Genomic DNA, 21,968 nt, shown 5'->3' with positions numbered 1-21,968 from the left:
CCCCCCCAAACCAGCGTGCTTGGACTACACTCTCGTGCGTGTGCACATCCACATATAAAGACACACATGCGCACACGCACACACACACACACACACAGGCTGAGTTATTGGGAAGTGATGGACTAGGCCAGAGCATTACAATCCCTCTACTGAATCTCCAGATTACACATTGGTGCCCTGGACTCATCACCAGACAACACACACCCGCCCAGACAGAACAAAGCACTCAGTATGAGGTGTGGAAATGAAATCAGGGAGCTATAGGCAGATGAGTTGCTCCACTCTCTCAAATTAAAGCACATTTATTTTGGGCCGCCGAGTGTGGCCCCGCTCTGTGGGAAAGCGTCCCCATTAGCCTGATTCCAGGATGGGAAGAATGAGCAGAGGGATGAGGTAGTCGGCTTTATGTGCTCATGTGCTGTGTGTGTTTGTGTGTTGGGATGGCGGTTGACAGAATGAGGCGTTTCTTGGAAGAGAGAGGTGTGTGTGTGTGTGTGTGATTACATTGCTACTGTATAAAATGCATGGCATTATTATTAATTAAGTTGAACTTGAACATAGGTTGAAGAAAACGCTCATCATAACATTATGGTACATTTCTTGTGACCGTGAATTTAATTAACTTTGTGAATTTCCGTCCATTTACAGTAAGACACACAAACGAAAAGGGAATACAATTACCAATACAAGTCCACACTTCTCAGTGTGAATATGTTGAGTTGAATTTTCTTACTGAACGATAGTTTCATACAATCTTCCCAGCGTTGGAGTAGAGGCGTCCAAATTTATCAAACACATGACAAGTGGTGAAGACTGTCTTGAATGGCTGGAGAGAGAGAGAGAGAGAGAGAGAGAGAGATGGAGAGAGAGAGAGAGAGAGAGAGAGAGAGAGAGAGAGAGAGAGAGAGAGAGAGAGAGAGAGAGAGAAAGAGAGAGAGATGGAGAGAGGGAGAGAAAGAGAGATGGAGAGAGAGAGAGAGAGAGAGAGAGAGAGAGAGAGAGAGAGAAAGAGAGAGAGAGAGAGAGAGAGAGAAAGAGATGGAGAGAGAGAGAGAGTGAGAGAGAGAGATGGAGAGAGAGAGAGAGAGAGAGAGAGAGAGTGAGAGAGAGAGAGAGAGAGAGAGAGAGAGAGAAAGAGAGATGGAGAGAGAGAGAGATAGAGAGATGGAGAGAGAGAGAGAGAGAGAGAGAGAGAGAGAGAGAGAGAAAGAGAGAGAGAGAGAGAGAGAAAGAGATGGAGAGAGAGAGAGAGTGAGAGAGAGAGATGGAGAGAGAGAGAGAGAGAGAGAGAGTGAGAGAGAGAGAGATGGAGAGAGAGAGAGAGTGAGAGAGAGAGATGGAGAGAGAGAGGAAACACACAAAGTTACTTACTTCCGGTTTTAGCGGTTGTCATCGAGGAGTAGCTATGAGAGATAACATAAATCTGTCATTATTCAGAAACATATTCAATGAAGCATTAAGTCCCCATACAGCATGTTCTCCTCATAAAGCATGTGTGTGTTCCTGTGTGTGTGTCTTCGGCAGTGAATGCTCTTTTCATGAGTGATTGTGACAGGCCTGTCATCGGCCCCCCAAGCCTCTCACAGAGGGCATGGACGTACTGCTACAACACCCCAACAACCCAACACAGAACACAATAACTACACACACACAGACTCAGGAAAATAACTTCATGCACACACACATACAGGGTTGGGGAGTAATGGATTCCATGGAATCCGTGACATGTAATAGATTACAAAAAAACACAACTAGAATCTGCTACGTTACCAGCACAAATATTATAATCAGATTACAAATACTTTTGAAAAAGTAGATAATTACTTCGACGATTACTTTTCAATTATTTTAAACTGCCTGTCATTGTTTTTGCCACCTGTGGACAGCCAGTGAAAAATGCGCTCTCGCAACAGCTACATAGTACAGATCCCAGCCTATGGAATAAACGTTTGAGGGAGTTCCTCCCTTCTAAACTCTTCAGTGGTATTGTCCTCCATAACGTCAACAACAAGTTTAATTTAAGACGGCCACGAGTGGGCTTCGGTTGCTCAATCTCCTTCGTGCTGATAAAGAAAATGTCCATAGGCCTAGCGGACATGTTCAAACTCGCACACTTTTGCTTCAACAGCTTATCGAGACATCAACGAGTCACCAAACACAAAGGTAAACAATAGGTCTATTGTAAACGCAGCATTTGACTGCATTCTTCACATACGGCACTTTTCGGTAAACTTTTAGGAAAAAAAAAGGTGCTATCTAGAACGTACTGTCAAAGGGTTCTTCAGCTGTCCCCATAGGAGAACCCTCTGAAGAACCCTTTTTGGTTCCAGGTAGAACCCCTTCCACAGAGGGTTCTATATGGAACCCAAAAAGGGTTCTACCTGGGACCAAAAAGAGGTTCTCCTGTGGGGACAGCCGAAGAATCCTTTTGGAACCAAATAAAGCAACACCTCACGGCACAACGCCTCTCCCCCATGTATGTGGAACTGATAGGTGCACAAACACACACACACACACACACACACACACACACACACACACACACACACACACACACACACACACACACACACACACACACACACACACACACACACACACACACACACACACACACACACACACACACACACAACCTGTTAATGTTTTTAAATGTATGTAAATTGTAAAATGTTTTGGTAAGACTAGTTGTCTCTAATGGGGATCCTAATAAACCTAAATCAAATATAGCCTAATAGTATTATTCAATGTAGTAGAAAGCGATGGGTTAGAAGAAACCTACATAACCAACCCATAAAGTTAAATGTAACATCCATATATGGCTATGTAACCTTTAACATAGATTTTTTTCCTGCAATAGATTCAAATGGTAATATTCATGTTTGTCTTATTCTAATGCCTCTTAAGGGGAAAGTAATATAAAAGTTACTGAAAGTAATTAAATTACGTTACTGAGCTTGGGTAAACCCAAAGTTGCGTCACTGATTATAATTTTGTAGAGTAACTGTAATGGATTACATTTAGAAAGTAACCTACCCAACCCTGCACACACAGACACTCACGCATACACATACACACACACCGATACAATCTGTCTCTCGCTCTCTACATCTCTCTGACCATGCGACCGCGTGTTCCTGTAGGAGCAGAACCGTAACATGGCCGTAACCTCTGGCGGTCGATGGCGCTATGGTCGGTGAGGAACGGTAGCAGAGTGGAGCGGCTGCTGAAACTAACCGGGCCCTTAATCACGGCTGTAACGGGCGAATTACCGGCAGCGGCAGCCCGCTAATGATGAATGCAGAGTCTCCGCTCAAACCCTGACCTCCTTTTCTGCTGCGCTGCAGAAAAGGCTGCCGGGGTATTTATAGCTGGGCCTGAGCCCACTTTACAACTGGCCTACATGCTAGGGAACGCCACACTGCCAGGTAAGTGTGTGTATGTGTAGTTGTACGTGTCTGTAGGTGACTGTGAGAGTGTGTGCAGGTATATATATATATATAAATATATATATATATGTATGTGTATGTGAGTTCCTGTGTAGTGACTGTGTGTGTGCATTTGTGTGTGTGTGGTCTGATGTCCATGCCATCCCCCGCCTCCACACACATACACACACACCAGAGAGTGACCTGGTGTGAACTCTGACCCCCTCGTCCAGGCCCTGTGATTACCCAGCAACCTTTGCAGCACGGCAGCGGCCACAACCCAGAACAAAGTGGCGCCTTGGAATTAGAGCTGGCCGCTAAGGGAAGGAGGGAGAGAGGGAGGGAGAGAGGGAGGGAGAGGGAGGGAAGGGGTTTAGTTATTTATTTCTATATGTAGTTAGTAGAAGTTGAGGAAGGACAAACTAATGTCAGAGACTGGGGCGCTGTGTACTTCCTGCTCTCGGGGTAAACATGTGATCGCCCTGTCACTCACACTCCATCGCCATGACAATCATCGCCATGCCGACCGACGCCTGGGGGGCGGGGACAAGCATGTCCTTGTAAACAGGAGCCCCCCTCCGCACACTGACACTAACGACGGAAGAGCAGTGCGCACACACACAAACACACACACACACATGTGCACACACACACACACACGCGCATGCTGTCACCACCAAATACATATATCCTCTGCAAACTGATCACACAGTGAAAACATCTAAGACAGATCTCTCAGTCAAAATCCCTTAGACATCAGAAACACACCCAAGTCTTGGCTAGTAGCACGATGTGTTCTTTGACTAACTTTGGGCTCTGAAAGGTCAATCACTGGATTAAGTGGATTTTGTTCCCGTTACTTATGATGTGCGAAGCTGACCAAAGTGGCCAGTTTGGTGTCACTACGGTAATGTGTTTAATGTGCGTGTGGATGGAGTGCAGTAGACCACATGTCAGTGTGTGTGGAGATATGTGCCATGCGGATGCGTGTGTGTCGGTGGAGAGTGTGTGTCAGTGCGTGTGCGTGGCCCCATCCCTCTGTGGTGTGGTAACCTGTGGGTAGTAGGCAGGGACTTGTCAGGCTGAGGCAGAAGGCAGAGAGGACCATGACTGGAGCTTCGTGTGACAGCTTCCTTTGCACCCGGGTGCCCCGATCCCTCACGCACACGCACACGCACACACACACACACACACACACACACACACACACACACACACACACACACACACAGCCACCAGAGCTGTGAAAGTAGGAAGAGAGACACAGCAACGCTCCTGGAATGCAACACAAACATAGGGGGAGGGGGGGTCAAAGTGTCATATCAATTTGTGGCTGTGGTGGCATTTCTTGAAGAGGCTAACCACTGTCACTTCAGTTTAGTTTAGCTTGACACTGTCTGTCTGTCCAGCTGAAGAACTGACCGCACACTGGAACACAGCTGATAAATCACTACTACAAAAGGCTTTAGTGTACGGCTTTAACTTGCATTGTCCTATTCTGTGTTGGGGCCATCCTCAATTCAAGAATAAAACACTTAAATATTCATTGAAAATGAATGACAGTTATCCTGAATTGGATTTCGATTCAACTCTTCAAGGCCCCCGAATTTCAGTCATCTTGTCATTCACTGCCTGTACTTCTCTGTGTTGTTTTTGGTTTGGCATAGGATAGGTGGTGTAGCCTAATGAGGGCTAAATGCTAATACCATGGTAACAGCATATTTTGAAATGATGAATAATGATTATTTATTGTTTTTCAAAGGACTTCACGTTCGTGTGAGCCTGAGGTAAAACCCTGACGTACTGGAACGGAAACCCGTCGGTTTAGGTCACCTCATCAGTCCAGAGCACTTTAACCAGACCCCTCCATTAACACCCTAGATATTGTTACCTCACGGGACCAGTGCTCTAACCAAGCATTTATCCTCTCTTTCACTCGATCCCTCCCTCTCTCCCTCCCCCTCCTCTCTCCCTCCAACTCAATGAGAAAAGACAGGGGAAAAAATATGAGATTGATTTATTTGCTTCAGTGTTCTTTGGGTTGAAGTTTTTTTCTCTCTCTCCCTTTCCACAAACTGAAACCAATTAGTGGGTCTAGCACTTGTAGTGTGGAATGTAGGTCGACCTGAGGAGTAATAAAAAACTATTGACTTTTCGGTGACTGTAAGCGGCGTGAACGGGGTGCCGCGGCCTTGTCCAACATGAAAAGAGCTCCATTAATTTCACTTATTTCACGAAGGGCCCTGTCAAGTCCTAATGCGTTCCGCACACTTCTAGCATTCAGACACCCTGACACCAGCCCCGGCCCAGCCAAAATGAGTTACTTTACTTCAACCACTCAGAGAGAGAGGGGGGGGGGGGAGAGGGAGAGAGAGAGAGAGAGAGAGAGACAGAGAGAGGGAGAGAGGGAGAGAGAGAGAGAGAGAGAGAGAGGGAGAGAGAGAGAGAAAGAGAGAGAGACAGAGAGAGGGAGAGAGAGAGAGAGAGAGAGAGTTGACAGAGTAATTTCTAATTTCCTGGTTGAGGCTGGAACTGAGGCCTTTCATACATGGCTAATTCTGCCTCAACCTCTCCCTCTTCATCCCTCTCTTCTCTCTCTCTCTCCCTCTACATCTCTCTCTTTCTCTCTCTGTCTGATTGCCAAGCATGTCCAGGACACTGTGAGACCAACGTGACACAATACAGAAAACACGACACATTCTTTTGAGCATAACGCACGGGGCGTTCTCAGAACATTTCTCCTTTAAGCAGTGACATAACACACCTCTCGGATCCACCGCAGAACGTTGAGAGGCCTTAAACGTCTGGACGGAAAACGGATCAAGTTCAGTTCAGTGCATGACAATGGTTCCTATGTGGCCATCATGACTAAAATGACTAAAATACATTCTACCTAAACCAACCAGCTCCAGATGAAGGTTGCTCTTGCGGTAAATGGCTGATTTAATTTGGTTATCATGGACATGTGTTAACCTAGCCTTGGATATAGCTAAGGCTCATTTAACAAAGTTCTCAGAGTGTGTAGTTCAGAGGGCTGTAATCCAAGGTGAATCTATATCTCATCTCCTAGTCCCTGCTTAACTAAACCTGAATTAGGCCTTTCCCTGAATCTACATCTATCTAATCCGAGGCTGGGAGAGTGGGACGTCATTTCAGGGAAATGAGTCTATTTCACTGGCTTTAGCAAGTGTGTGTGTGTGTGTGTGTGTGTGTAGAGGAGGGTAGAGGCTATCTGCAGACAGAAACTAATCAGTGTGTATGAGATAAGAAAGCAGCCTTTATGGTGCATGGTAATCAGGCCTAACCCTGCCACGGCTATGCATAATCACTCACACGTATTCACATGATTGATGAAATATGCGTTTGTGAAATCCGAGCTGCCTTTGTTATCATCCTGCATTTTTCTCTCTCTTTTTTTTTCTCTCCCTCTCTCTCGTCCACACCAGAGGGTTTCACAGAGGGCCGAGCGAGGCGAGGAGCGGCACGACGGAGCGCCACACAAACAAGAAATTACACGCACAGCGAGGGGCCTTCGTAAAAAAAAAACACACACAAAAAAAAAACGCACACACCCACTTGTTTTTTTTTGTTGGTATTCCGTAATATATGAGATGCATGAAAAAACAAAGTCCTCTGAAGAAGTGAAAGAAGAAGAAGAAGAGAGATGAGAAGGCGAAGAAGGGCGGAAATAAAAAGAACAGTAATTGTAATCCCCCCCCCAACAGAAGTGTAAGACGGATAAGAACCAGATGAGAGAGGGAGGAAGAGAGACGGATAGGATTGATAGAGTTGTGTTCACTGACACGCGATCACATTAATGAGCAGACTGAAACAGAATACTAAACTTAAGTTACCATCTCAGACCAAGACGCACGTCCTCAAACACATTGCAAATAACAATCCCAGTCACATTAAGCCTATTCCCTCATGGTAAAGCCTGTTCACCCTTATTTCCACATGAAATGTGGTACTGATGTTTTAATAAAGATATCACTGGTTAATTCTTCGACAAGCCTAATTCCTCCACAAAATCAGGCCACTCTTTATGTTAGCTGTGTGGTCTAGATTAACACTGTGTTTTCCAATGTGAGCATCCCAGCTGATCTCAACATCGACAAACGTGCTTTACTGGTCTACTGAAGGTAAAGCTACAGTGTTAGAGCAAAAGGTGCTATCTAGAACCTAAAAGGGCTCTTCAGGCTGTCCCCATAAGAGAACTCTTTGAATAACTATTTTTGGTTCCAGGTAGAACCATTTTGGTTCCACGTAGAACCTTTTTGAGTTCCATGTACTGTACACCCCTTCACACAGAGGGTTCTACCTGGAACCAAAAAGGGGTTCTCCTATGGGGACAGCCGAATAACCCTTTCGGAAACCTATTTTCTAAGAGTGTACCCTCCGTGATGTGTGGCTGGTTGCTGGGGCGTTATTAGGGACAGATCCACAGACAGACAGTTAGCGCTGTAATGAGAAACAGAGAGACGGCTTGGTCTGGGCGCAACACGCCTGTCTACCCGCCCGTCCGCAACACACAGATTAAATATGCACAATTCCCATGCAAAGCAGGCGGCAGCGGAGGCGATGTGATCAGCCGTCTCCATCTAATCCCAACGCTGGGCTCTCTCAGCCAGGGTTAGCGGCCTCATTCGTCAACACACCTTTTAGCATGACACAATGGCCATTTGCAGCTGTAAGTGTTTGCGATTGCTTCCCCCCTAGTGCCGTGTGTCAGTGTGTGTGTGTGTGTGATCAGATCTCATTCCACTCTACCTTACGGAAGACACAGGTTCAACAGGATTCTGGTCACACACTAAAACAACAGCAATGTTTACCAGGCTGGGAATTACCAGGGATATCACGATACTTACTGCATTACGATTCTCACAATTCTATATGTACAGTATTGTGAGTTGATACTGCGATTTTATGGCGATTCGATGTTCCAATAATTATTGCTCACCATATGTCTGCTGCGGAAGGAAAAGAGAGAGAGAGCCATGAGAAAACGAGTGTTGATCAGTCATGGAAATAACTGGTGAAAACAAATGGCCTCCCTTTTTAACAAGAAGATGGAGAACATGCTGTGTAGTTTTCATGCAGGTGCAAAAATAATATCCCGAAATGTAAATCGCATCAATTTTTCCCCCATCACTAACGTAAATAGTAAATGTATTGCAATATCTAAAAGTGGGAAATATAGGATGCCACAATGATAGCAACACTCTCATCTTGTGCCCTTATGACACAGGAAAAAAATGACACAATTAATGAGTGCTTTAAAAGAGAACAAATACGCAAGCAACGCAGCAAATACATGAAACATGGTTTGTTTTCTGTTTATTGTGACATGGATGTACTGTCTTTTCTCCTTGAGTGTTCAGAAGTGTGTACGTGTATGTGTGTACCTGCATAGACTTGCTTAATATGTGTGTGTGTGCATGCTTGTGTATTTAATGGGCGTGTGTGTGTGTGCGTGTGTGCATGCATATGAGTATCCTGTCCACAACACCCTGCATGTCTAGAACTAAAACAGCATCTACATTTTCTCTCTCTCTCTCTCTCTCTTTCTGTCTCTCTCCCTCTCTCCCTCTGTCTCTCTCCCTCTCTCTCTCTGTCTCTCTATGTCTCTCTCCCCCTCTCTCTCTCTCTCTGTCTCTCTCTCTCTCTGTGTCTCTGTCTCTCTCTGTGTCTCTCTCCCTCTCTCTCTGCTGAACTCTGATCATAGACACAGTCCATATGAAGGCTGTCATGTTGCTGTTCTAGTGATGTGTCTGCTGCAGCAGAATGTGTGTCAGGGCCGGCCAGGGAGAGGGGATACAGACAGGCTAGTATCGTATGCTTCACTGGAGCATAGCCCCTCTCACAGGCCTGCTGGCTCAATTAAAACACACCTAGTCTTATCCTTATGGCTCTGTTTTGCATCTACACTGGCTGAGATATCTCCCATATATAAATATACCTCCAACATCAAGTATATGACTTCCCCTCCAACAACCTGCTTTTATTCAGGAATTCATAGGTTATTCTACAGCTAGTTTTGCGTATTTCGTACCATAGTATACATAGCCATTTGGATTTCCATAGGATATGGGATAAATTGCTTTTATGTACACTGAACAGAAACATAAACGCAACACGTAAAGTGTTGGTCCCGTGTTTCATTAGCGGAAAATAAAAGATTCCAGAAATGTTCCATATGCACAAAAAGCCCAAGATAATCCAGGTGTGGCATTTCAAGAAGCTGATTAAACAGCGTGTGATCATTACACAGGTGCACCTTGTACTTGGGACAATAAAAGGCCGCTCTAAAATGTGCAGTTTTGTCACACAAGAGAGAGCGCGCAATTGGCATGCTGTCTGCAGGAATGTCCACCAGAGCTGTTGCCAGATAATGTAATGTTAATTTCTCTACCATAAGCCGCCTCCAACATTGTTTTAGAGAATTTGTCAGTACGTCCAACCAGCCTCACAACCGCAGACCACGTGTAATGGTGTCGTGTGGGCGAGCTGTTTGCTGATGCCAACGTTGTGAACAGTTCCTCGTGGTGGCGGTGGGGTTATGGTATGGGCAGGCATAAAGATACGGACAACCAACACAATTGCATTTTATCGATGGCAATTTGAATACACAGAAGTACCTTGAATAGATCCTGAGGCCCATTGTGAGGCCCAGTGTGAGGCCCATTGTGAGGCACATTGTGAGTCCCATTTATTAAAGTTATCATCGAACAACAGCTGCATATCTGTATTCCCAGTCATGTGAAATCCATAGATTAGGGCCTTATTTATTTATTTCATTTGACTGATTTCCTCATATGAACTGTAACTCAGTAAGATCTTTGAAATTGTTGCATGTTGCGTTTATACTTTTGTTCAGTAAACAAAATGCTTCACCTTGAAAATAAATGTTGAGGGTGAATCTTCTCCGCATCTATTAGTATATTACCGTGACGTGCTGAGTAAGGGCTATAAATTATTAAAACAATTTAATTGCAGCAAAAACACCATGCCTAAATATATGTTAATATTATGATGATCTGGCCTATTGAAATATCAACAAAATTGAAACAAGTGCATTCTAAAAAAATATATTTGGTAATGGTAGATATGGTAGTGATTTTTGATCAAATTTCACAATGAAGATGATATTCTCAGCACAGATTGACAAATGCTAGCTCTGTTTTTACATGGACCCATTTTAATATGACAGTGAAAGCTGTGATATCTATTCTACATGCTGCTGATGGCGGATCACTGCGTGTATAAAAACTGCATCCCGTGTCAGAGAGGGACCCCTTTTAAAGCACCAGGCAGCTATAACGCCTCTGGACTCTCCTCCTCTCCTCTCCTCGTCTCCTGTCTCTGCCTGGTTACTCAGTATGCAAGTCTGGAGGGGGAAATGCTGACATAATGGAGAAACGTGTGGGGTTAATTGATAAATATACGGGGAAGAGAAGGAAGGAACATGTCAGGGGAATGGTTTATTACACTGCCAATGAAGGAGTAGGGGAGTTTTACGCCGCAGTAAAACCGTTATGGTGAATTAGCCCTCTTTCGTCTGCCCGGATGCTAATGTACATGGAGAGGCTGGAGAGAGGACTGGGGACGGGGTCGGATGGGGATGGACGGGACAGAGACACCGTCTCACACACGCACGCTCACAAACTTGGGCTGGACGATATGGCCAAAATATCATACCACGGTATTTAAAAGAAATTGGACAGTAAAGACAGTATTTGACGGTATTGTGTTTTTTAACAATAAAAGTTTGCTTTAAAGATTTGCTTTATGAGTAGTGCGTGAGCCAAGGGTGGCAACACATACAAGTGATTTCAATGGGTTTTCCGCCATTCTGACAACAAATGAAAATGCCGGGGAGGACTTACTGTGACAGGGTAGGAACCAAAGTGTTGATAAGTGTTTCCTAGGGGACCCTATAATCTTTGGCTTTATTTAATATTTTCTCTTAGCTACTTCATGTAGCTAACATATTCATGCTTTGCATATTCCTCTTTGATTTAGAATATACTGTTGCACAAATAACATGCTGATTTAGGTCTACAACATCGCTGGTATTATCAGGCTGTATAGCTAATTACGTTTGCTCTGACTCAGTACATTTATTAGCTAGCTAACTAGCCAGCTAACTAGCGATTAACATTAGTGGCTAACTAGATTTAGGCCCAACTTGCTAAGAAAAGACAAACTAGCTGTTTGCTGATGTAAGAAACACAAGCTAATAGTGTCATTATAGAACTAGCAAAGTGAAAAAACCATTGTTGTCATCAACATTGTTGTATGTGCTGCATTGACCATGCAGACTGAACCCAAGAGTCTCATGGTCGAGGAACAAACAAATGCGCTCCTTAAGTGACAGGGGGCGTGGCTTGGTCTGTGTGGAAAGCCGCACGGAGAGAGAGAGTGCGGAGAGAGATGAGAAGTAAACTATAAAAATGGACGTTACACACGGCGTATCACATTTAACAAAACAAACATTCAAATACCGTTATTGAAGGTAAATTCAAATCAATGCTGGTATATAGTAAAATACGGTGTACAGCGCAGCCCAAAGCTCACACACACACAATACACACACTGCCCCCTCCCCGCCTCCCCATCCTTACCAGTGGCCTACTTTATTTTACTTATTAATGGCTCATAATGAATATCATTGGTATTTAAACACAGCTCGTGTATCACACACGTCACGTTGATGCATTGCGCCCAGGATAATTAACAAGAGGAGGCCGCAGCAAATCGTCATCTTCAGATGAAACATTTTTCCCCCTGTCCTGTCCTGTCCTGTCCTGTCCTGCCACAAGCCTGGAGCCTGGCTCCACAATTATGACCCTAATAAAATGTGTGGCTGGGAGGGTGGGGGGGCGCAAGAGGAGTGGGGTTGGAGGGGGACTAGAAAGGATAGAGGAGTAAAACAAGCAATTACTGAAGCAACGTTAACAACGGTGTGTGTGTGTATGTGTGTGTGTGAGAAAGTTTGTGCGTGTGCATATGAGAGCATTTGTATGTGCCAGGTTATGTTTGTGTGTGTGTGAATGTGTGTGCGTGCGTGTATTTCTGTCTTTATATCAGCGCACATGGGTTTGTGTGCGCATGCATGTGTGCAAATGTTTGTGTCTAGCACTAGGCAGTGGGTCTAGGCAGTGTGGTGTAGAGGCATCAGTTGAGCGGGCTGATGGATGAAAGCCTAATGCGAGGGGAAGGAGAGGAGAGGCGGCCAGACGTGCCCACTACGTGCACTTCATTAGACACTGTAATTAGCCACCGTCCACCATTAGACAGCACTGGTGGTAAGAACGCTAGCTACCGTTAGCTTAATGTCACAACATCAAAGGCCAGGGAGAGGGCTGGGGATTGGGCTTGGGGATGCATTGGGTTAGAGGTAGGATATGAGCCTGGGCTAGAGGTTGGAAACAGGGGCTGGGGCAAGGACAGGGGGACCCGGACAGGGAATGGAAGTTGGGCTGGGGATAGGATCTATGAGGCTGGGTACGCATTGGTATGAGGCTGGGTACGCAGTGCTATGAGGCTGGGTACTCATTAGTATGAGGCTGGGTACGCAGTGCTATGAGGCTGGGTACTCATTAGTATGAGGCTGGGTACGCAGTGCTATGAGGCTGGGTACGCATTGGTATGAGGCTGGGTACGCAGTGCTATGAGGCTGGGTACGCAGTGCTATGAGGCTGGGTACTCATTAGTATGAGGCTGGGTACGCAGTGCTATGAGGCTGGGTACTCATTAGTATGAGGCTGGGCACGCAGTGCTATGAGGCTGGGTACTCATTAGTATGAGGCTGGGTAAGCAGTGCTATGAGGCTGGGTACTCATTAGTATGCTCTTTGGGGCGGCAGGGTAGCCTAGTGGTTAGAGCGTTGGACTAGTAACCGGAAGGTTGTGAGTTCAAACCCCCGAGCTGACAAGGTACAAATCTGTCGTTCTGCCCCTGAACAGGCAGTTAACCCACTGTTCCCAGGCCGTCATTGAAAATAAGAATTTGTTCTTAACTGACTTGCCTGGTTAAATAAAGGTAAAATAAAAATGGGGCTGGGGATATACAGGACTGTAACGGCAATATATATACATTTAGGAAAATACTAGACATACATTTTAATGATGTGATAGAGACGGGAAAAAGGGAAAATACTACTAATGCTGAGAGGGCAAACATATCAGGAATAGCTAATGAATCAGGAAAGATGAAATCTGAGTTACAGTGATGAGCAAGGGGAAGGGGGGCTTGGTGAGGGCTGAAGGGGTGAGGGCGATTTGGGGAGACACCAGGGTTGAGGTTGTCCACTCTAGCAGCCCTCTGAGCCTGATACAGGGGTTGTGCTCTCTGTTTGCTGCCGGTGACACACGCGGTAAGCAAACACACTAATTACCAGAGAGAGAGAGAGAAAGCAAAAGAGAGAGAGAGCGAGAGATGGCGAGAGCGAGAGAGCGAGAGAGGGGACTTTCCATCTGTATCTCATATCGGTGACAGCAGCCTGACGTGACAGAGCTGGGGACCTTCACTGACGGTGACAGGAAATAATCATCATCCTCCTCATCATCATCATCACCCTCCTCCTCATCATCATGGCTAGCATCACCAGGGGGATGAGAGGTCATTAGGTGAGCTGAGTGCTGTCACTGCAGAGCAGCAATCAACAGTGAGACAGCCACATGAGAGAGGGTAGAGATTGCGCTCACTGACACACACACACACACACACACACACACACAACGCAACCTCCACCGCAGGCAACAGAGACATGGAGTGTCTTGCCCTTTTAATTGTTGGAGTGCAGTGGTGCCGTCTGTAGATTATGGAGTGTGTTGCCCTTTTAATTGTTGGAGTGCAGTGGTGCCGTCTGTAGATTATGGAGTGTATTGCCCTTTTAATTGTTGGAGTGCAGTGGTGCCGTCTGTAGATTATGGAGTGTGTTGCCCTTTTAATTGTTGGAGTGCAGTGGTGCCGTCTGTAGATTATGGAGTGTGTTGCCCTTTTAATGGAGTGTGTTGTGTGAGTGTGTTGCCCTTTTAATGGAGTGTGTTGCCCTTTTAATATGTACATATAAATACATGGATGAGCGATGGCCGAGCAGCATAGACAAGGCGCAATAGATGGTATAAAATATAGTATATACATGCGATATGAGTAATGTAAGATATGTAAACATTAAAGTGACATTGTTTAAAGTGACTAGTGATCTATTTATTAAAGTGGCCAGTGATTGGGTCTCAATGTAGACAATGACTAAGAAGAGTGCAGGAAAGTTCTCCTGCAACAGAGTGATCAAATGAAGATCCTACTGGAGAAGAGATGGGAGAAATGGCACCCACACAACCTCTCTGACCCAGACTAGGAGGGTTTGGGAAAAAGTAGAAGATTTCATGGACTGTCAGGAAAATGGATCAATAAAGTACTCTTCCTTTTCTTTTGATACCAGAAACTAATGAATATATGGCAGAACATGGAGGGCTTGGGGTACGTGGATAGCTCCCCTTAAAATAACAATAACTTTTATACAAGACTGTTGAATGAGTTCAAATGGGTTCGTCCACATAGAAATACCAAATAGAAATCGGTTTTATTTTGAAGAATCGGCTTCAGTCAGCCTAGGCAAACTACACCTATGTTAAAAAAAGAGAGCCCAACAAAAGAGTAGCTTCAATCCAACAGGGTCATTTCCTCAGCCCTGGTTGCTCTCAGAACAGTTGAGTTAGTGGGGTGAGTTAGTGGGGTGATTTAGTGGTATGAGTTAGTGGGGTGATTTAGTGGTATGAGTTAGTGGGGTGAGTTAGTAGGGTGAGTTAATGATATGAGTTAGTAAGGTGAGTTAGTAGGGTGAGTTAGTACTGTGAGTTAGTAGGTTGAGTTAGTAAGGTGAGTTTGTGGGGTGAGTTAGTGGGGTGAGTTAGTAGGGTGAGTTAGTACTGTGAGTTATTAGGGTGAGTTAGTAAGGTGAGTTAGTAGGGTGAATTTGTGGTCTGAGTTAGTGGGGTGAGTGCTGTATAATGTGTAGGTGTAAAGGTCACTAGCCATGTATCAGAGATACTGTAGACAGAGCCACAGTGGATCTGCTGTAATCCTGCTGCATTCAGATAAATCACCCTGCCTGCCTGCTCCCTGGGTTAACGCATGCTAATCTGGGGAAATAACACTGATCGAGGTTTGTGTGTGTGTGTCACACACATGCACAAATACACACACAAAGAGAGACGTGCGAATGCATGCACGCACGTGCAAGCACACACACACACACACACACACACACACACACACATCACACAGAGAGAAGAGGTAGTAAGAATAAAGAGAGAGCGAGAGAGAGAGAATAGAAAAATGGGTATAATTTAATCAGAAATGCACTTGAAAATCACCATATCCATCATTATCTTCTCCTCAGTCAATGGGAGAGGAGCGCAGGCCGATAGAGATTCATTAGACAGCCAGGTAGGTGTGTGTGTGTGTGCGTGCGAGTGTCTGTTTCACTGTGTGTATGAAAGCATCACTGTGTGTGTGTGTGTGTGTGCGCGCAGGCTCTCTCTGACGCCACCTCATTGGTAAGCAGGAGAGGTAGGCAAAAAGAAGGACATTCATCACACGCCAGACGAATGACAGAGGATTACTAGTTAGACAGTGTAATAAGCACCATCTAATTTCCTCTTTAGAATCAATTTATGTTTCCCAGCTTGGGATCATCATCATCATGGGAAAAAAGCTTCCCTGCTGAGAAATGAAGGAGTCAAAAAAAGCCCTTTTCCATAAGAGGTAGAAGTAGAGGCAGACTGGAGTGAGGTAATGACTTGGTGGTTTCTGATTAAACTGTGAGTGGTATCTTCACTTCCTCTGTCTGGGTGAAATAGGACTGTTGAGTTTTCCTCAGAGAGTACCAGAGAACACAATCTGACCAGAGTAGGCCTCCAATGGCCAGACCAAACGGACAAGTGTGAGCCATGTGTTTCTATGATAGCTTCATACTGTATGTTCAGTTGAGTCATACACTGTCTGTACATTCATATTGAGTACTTACCATGATTCTACCTGTGTTTTTGGGGAAACAGGATTTCGTTGCAACACAACTGAAGAGACAGTGTGACTAGAATATTACAAGCTAGACCTCCAAGTAGCCAGCTATGTGGTCACATTCACAACAAACGCAGTCTGTCGGAACAGTGGTCTGTGGTTGTGCTCACTTACAAACCTAAAAAAAAAAGTCTGAATTCAAAAACTGTGTGCGTGCGTGTCCGCGTGTGCGTGCGTGTCCGCGTGTGCATGCGTGTGTGTCCGCGTGTGCGTGCGTGTCCGCGTGTGTGTCCGCGTGTGCATGCGTGTCCGCGTGTGCATGCGTGTCCGCGTGTGCATGCGTGTCCGCGTGTGCATGCGTGTCAGCGTGTGCATGCGTGTCCGCGTGTGCGTGTCCGCGTGTGTGTGTCCGCGTGTGTGTGCTCCCTGATCCAGTCAAAGCGCTGCGTCTCCTCCATCCCGTGTGTTAGTGTGTGTTAATCAGCGGTGGGGTGCTAGCTCTCCAGCAGGCTAACTGATCGGGCCAGCCTGTGGGCTCACAATAACAACAACAACGACAAAACAACAAACAGAAACACACACTCCCCCAGTCACCTCTAAAGTTAGAGAGAACAGACCGAGCGAGAGGGAGATAGAGAGAGAGAATATTGTTTATTTCACTTGTGTTTATCCATTTCACTTGCTTTGGCAATGTAAACATGTTTCCCATGCCAATAAAGGCAATTTAATTGAATTGAGATAGAGAGAGAAAGAGAGAAACAGAGAGAGAGAGAGACAGAGAGGACAGAGAGAGAGACAGAGTGAGAGAGAGAGACAGAGAGAGACAGAGAGGACAGAGTGAGAGAGAGAGAGAGAGAGAGAGAGAGAGAGAGAGAGAGAGAGAGAGGACAGAGTGAGAGAGAGACAGAGAGAGAGAGAGAGAGAGAGAGAGGACAGAGTGAGAGAGAGACAGAGAGAGAGAGAGTGGGAGAGACAGAGAGGACAGAGAGAGACAGAGTGAGAGAGACAGAGAGAGAGAGAGAGAGAGAGACAGAGAGATAGAGAGAGAGAGAGAGAGAGAGACAGAGAGAGTGGGAGAGACAGAGGACAGAGAGACAGAGTGAGAGAGAGAGAGAGAGAGAGAGAGACAGAGAGATAGAGAGAGAGAGACAGAGAGATAGAGAGAGAGAGAGAGAGACAGAGAGAGAGAGAGACAGAGAGAGAGAGAGACAGAGTGAGAGAGACAGAGAGAGAGAGAGAGACAGAGAGAGAGACAGAGAGATAGAGAGAGAGAGAGAGAGACAGAGAGAGACAGAGAGGACAGAGTGAGAGAGAGAGAGACAGAGAGAGGACAGAGTGAGAGAGAGACAGAGAGAGAGAGAGAGAGAGAGACAGAGTGGGAGAGACAGAGAGGACAGAGAGAGACAGAGTGAGAGAGACAGAGAGAGAGAGAGACAGAGTGAGAGAGAGACAGAGTGACAGAGAGAGAGACAGAGAGAGAGACAGGGAGTGAGAGAGAAATAGACCAGTCCCCTGAACCATAAAATACACCCACATCAAAACATATTCCCAAAATGCCTTTTAACCTACACCAGGTGATTGTTACCAAACTTTTTGGCCCACGACCCCATTTTGATATCGGACAGTTCGCGCGACACCAACCACGTGAAAATAATCATGTAATTAATGTTGTTTTTTTAAATACGGGGGCTATGGCAGTCAATCGAAAAACATTCTGATTCTCTTCTCAACTCACCATCAGATACTTTTAATGTGGGTCTATGGAGCTCTAGAAAGGAATTCCGAGTTGGATGAACGTTCAAAACCATTTTTCCCAGTCAGAGCCTGTTTTTTCCCCCAGTTGTCTTGAACGCACTGAAGTCGGAAGTCAGAGTTTTCCGAGCGCCCAGGTCCTAGTTGTTTTGAAAGCGGCATTAAAGTTCAGAGGGAGATGGCAGGGTATTTATTCCCAAAACTCCTCCGTAGTGACCCGGGAATGCGTTGTCTGCAGATTTTCGGTCACATGACAGCTCGATCAGCTGTTCGATTTCACTTACTGGCATGTCAACTGATCCAGGATCACAGCCGAGGGGATTGGGAAGTAGGCCCCAAAGTCCTCTTCCAAGCGCTGAAGGTGAGCAGTCATCACTCGTGTGGGACACGTACTGATGCTGTTTTCTGTTAGAAACATGCACAGCCGAGGGAAAGGGGGCATTGTTGGCTTTTGAAAGACTCTCTCTCCAATAAATCAAATCAAATTGTATTAGTCACATGCGCTGAATACAACAGGTGCAGACCTTGCAATGAAATGCTTACTTACAAGCCCCGAACCGATAGTGCAGTTTAAAAAAATATGGATAAGAATAAGAGATAAAAGTAACAAGTAATTAAAGAGGAGCAGTAAAAAAATAACAATATACAGTTGAAGTCAGAAGTTTACATACACTTAGGTTGGAGTCATTAAAACTCGTTTTTCAACCACTCCACAAATGTTTGGTTAACAAACTATAGTTTTGGCAAGTTGTTTAGGACATCTACTTTGTGCATGACAAGTAATTTCTCCAACAATTGTTTACAGACAGGTTATTTCACTTATAATTCACTGTATCACAATTCCAGTGGGTCAGAAGTTTACATACACTAAGTTGACTGTGCCTTTAAACAGCTTGGAAAATTCCAGAAAATGATGTCATAGCTTAAGAAACTTCTAATAGGCTAATTGATATAATTTGATAATTGGAGGTGTACCTGTGGATGTATGTCAAGGCCTACCTTCAAACTCAGTGCCTCTTTGCTTAACACCATTGGAAAATCAAAAGAAATCAGCCAAGACCTCAGAAAAAAAATTGTAGACCTCCACAAGTCTGGTTCATCCTTGGGAGCAATTTCCAAACGCCTGAAGGTACCACGTTCATCTGTGCAAACAATAGTATGCAAGTATAAACACCTTGGGACCACGCAGCCGTCATACCGCTCAGGAAGGAGACGCGTTCTGTCTCCTAGAGATGAACGTACTTTGGTGCGAAGTGCAAATCAATCCCAGAGCAACAGCAAAGGACCTTGTGAAGATGCTGGAGGAAACAGGTACAAAAATATCTATATCCACATTAAACGAGTACAACATCGACATAACCTGAGAGGCCACTCAGCAAGGAAGAAGCCACTGCTCCAAAACCGCCATAAAAAAGCCAGACTACAGTTTGCAACTGCACATGGGGACAAAGATCGTACTTTTTGGAGAAATGTCCTCTGGTCTGATGAAACAAAAATAAAACTGTTTGGCCATAATGACCATCATTGTGTTTGGAGGAAAAAGGGGAAGGCTTGCAAGCCGAAGAACACCATCCCAACCGTGAAGCACGGGGTGGCAGCATCATGTTGTGGGGGTGCTTTGCTGCAGGAGGGACTGGTGCACTTCATAAAATAAATGGCATCATGAGGTAGGGAAATTATGGGGATATATTGAAGCAACATCTCAAGACATCAGTCAGGAAGTTAAAGCTTGGTCGCAAATGACCCCAAGCATACTTCCAAAGTTGTGGCAAAATCGTTTAAGGACAACAAAGTCAAGGTATTGGAGTGGCCATCACAAAGCCTTGACCTCAATCCCATAGAAAATTTGTGGGCAGAACTGAAAAAGCATGTGTGAGCAAGGAGGCCTACAAACCTGACTCAGTTACACCAGCTCTGTCAGGAGGAATGGGCCAAAATTCACCCAACTTATTGTGGGAAGCTTGTGGAAGGCTACCAGACACGTTTGACCCAAGTTAAACAATTTATAGGCAATGCTACCAAATACTAATTGAGTGTATGTGAACTTCTGACCCACTGGGAATGTGATGAAAGAAATACAAGCTGAAATAATTCATTCTCTCTACTATTATTCTGACATTTCACATTCTTAAAATAAGGTGGTGATCCTAACTGACCTAAGACAGGGAATTTTTATTAGGATTACATTTCAGGAATTGTGAAAAACTGAGTTTAAATGTATTTGGCTAAGGTGTATGTACATTTCCGACTTCAACTGTATACAGGGGGGTGCCGGTACAGAGTCAAGGGGCACCGGTTAGTTGAGGTAGTATGTACATGTAGGTAGAGTTAATTAATTAAAGTGACTATGCATAGATGACAATAGAGAGTGGCAGTGGTGTGGAGAGGGGAGGGGCAATGCGAATAGTCTGGGTAGCCAGTTGACTAGATGTTCAGGAGTCTTATGGATTGGGGGTATAAGCTGTTTAGAAGCCTCCTGGACCTCGACTTGGCACTCCAGTACCGCTTGCCGTGTGGTAGCAGAGAGAACAGTCTATGACTAGGATGGCTGGAGTCTTTGACAATTTTTAGGGCCTTCCTCTGATACCGCCTGGTTCCTGGATGGCAGGAAGCTTGGCCCCAGTGATGCACTGGGTTGTTCGCACTACCCTCTGTAGTGCCTTGCGGTCAGAGGTTGAGCAATTGTCATACCAGGCAGTGATGCAACCAGTCAGGATGCTCTCGATGGTGCAGCTGTAGAACCTTTTGAGGATATGAGGACCCATGCCAAATATTTTCAGTCTCCTGAGGGGGGATAGGTTTTGTCGGGCCCGCTTCACGACTGTCATGGTGTGCTTGGACCATGTTAGTTTGTTGGTGATGTGGACACCAAGGAACTTGAAGCTCTCAACCTGCTCTACTGCATCCCCATCGATGGGTGAGAGTTTTCTTGTTTGCTTAAACTCTACCTCAGGCGAGCAGTAGCTCGAGACTTCCTTAGATACTGTGCACCAGCTGTTGTTTACAAAAATACATAGACCTCCGTGCCACCCCTTGTCTTACCAGCCGCCGCTGTTCTATCCTGCCGGTACATCGTATAACCAGCCAGCAGTATGTTGATATCCTCCGCCTCGGGCTCGTCAGAGTCGTGAAATAATTCTTTCCTCTCAATCCACTGATTCGGTCACTCATCTGTAGAATGTTTTTGGATTTCCCATGCATGCAGCTCGTCTAGTTTCCCAAATATGTCTGTTACATAGGCAAACAGACATTTTCTTTCCATTACACAGAAATTCAACCAAGTCTGTTTTTTTTTTCATCCATTGTGAATGACAACAGTTCCTCTCTCAATGCAAAGAATCTTTCCAACACTCCCCCTCGATAACCACCAAGCCTCGGAGTGAAATAGAACGTCGGTATGCTTTGATCCCATATAGTTTTGTGAACAGGTGTGTGCAGTGGATGTGGTTTGATGTGGTTTACAATGGAAGTTACCTACTGCAGTATATCTCTGAGTTCTGTGCTCAGCTCTTTTGCCACCAGTTGCTCTCACACATTCATAACGAGAGTGCAGAGGCCTGCCCGCCATCCCGCTTTAGATACGATTGAGGAGTGTGAAGGTGAACGGCAAGGCACTGGAGTGACAAACCACCCTTGCTGTCTCTGCCTGGCCGGCTCGCCTCGCTCCACTGGGATTTCTGCCTCTGACCCTATAACAGGGGCTGAGTCACTTGCTTGCTCGCGCTCTCCCATGCCGTCCCTAGGAGGTGTGTATCACGT

General features: G+C 45.4%; 1 protein-coding gene across 1 annotated transcript in view; it reads right to left on the bottom strand.

The window, feature by feature from the left end:
* Nucleotides 1-586: 586 nt before the first annotated feature.
* The window catches only part of spata17 (spermatogenesis associated 17), a 54,089-nt gene continuing 32,707 nt past the window's right edge, over nt 587-21,968 (bottom strand). The window contains exon 10 of the mRNA XM_020499784.2: nt 587-826. Coding sequence (XP_020355373.2) covers nt 746-826 — 81 coding nt within the window. The 3' untranslated portion in view covers nt 587-745. The remainder of the gene's footprint in view (nt 827-21,968) is intronic.

The sequence above is a fragment of the Oncorhynchus kisutch genome, linkage group LG14 (assembly GCF_002021735.2).
Source record: "Oncorhynchus kisutch isolate 150728-3 linkage group LG14, Okis_V2, whole genome shotgun sequence".
Classification (NCBI taxonomy): domain Eukaryota; kingdom Metazoa; phylum Chordata; class Actinopteri; order Salmoniformes; family Salmonidae; genus Oncorhynchus; species Oncorhynchus kisutch.
This window is presented reverse-complemented; position numbering and strand designations above follow the sequence as displayed.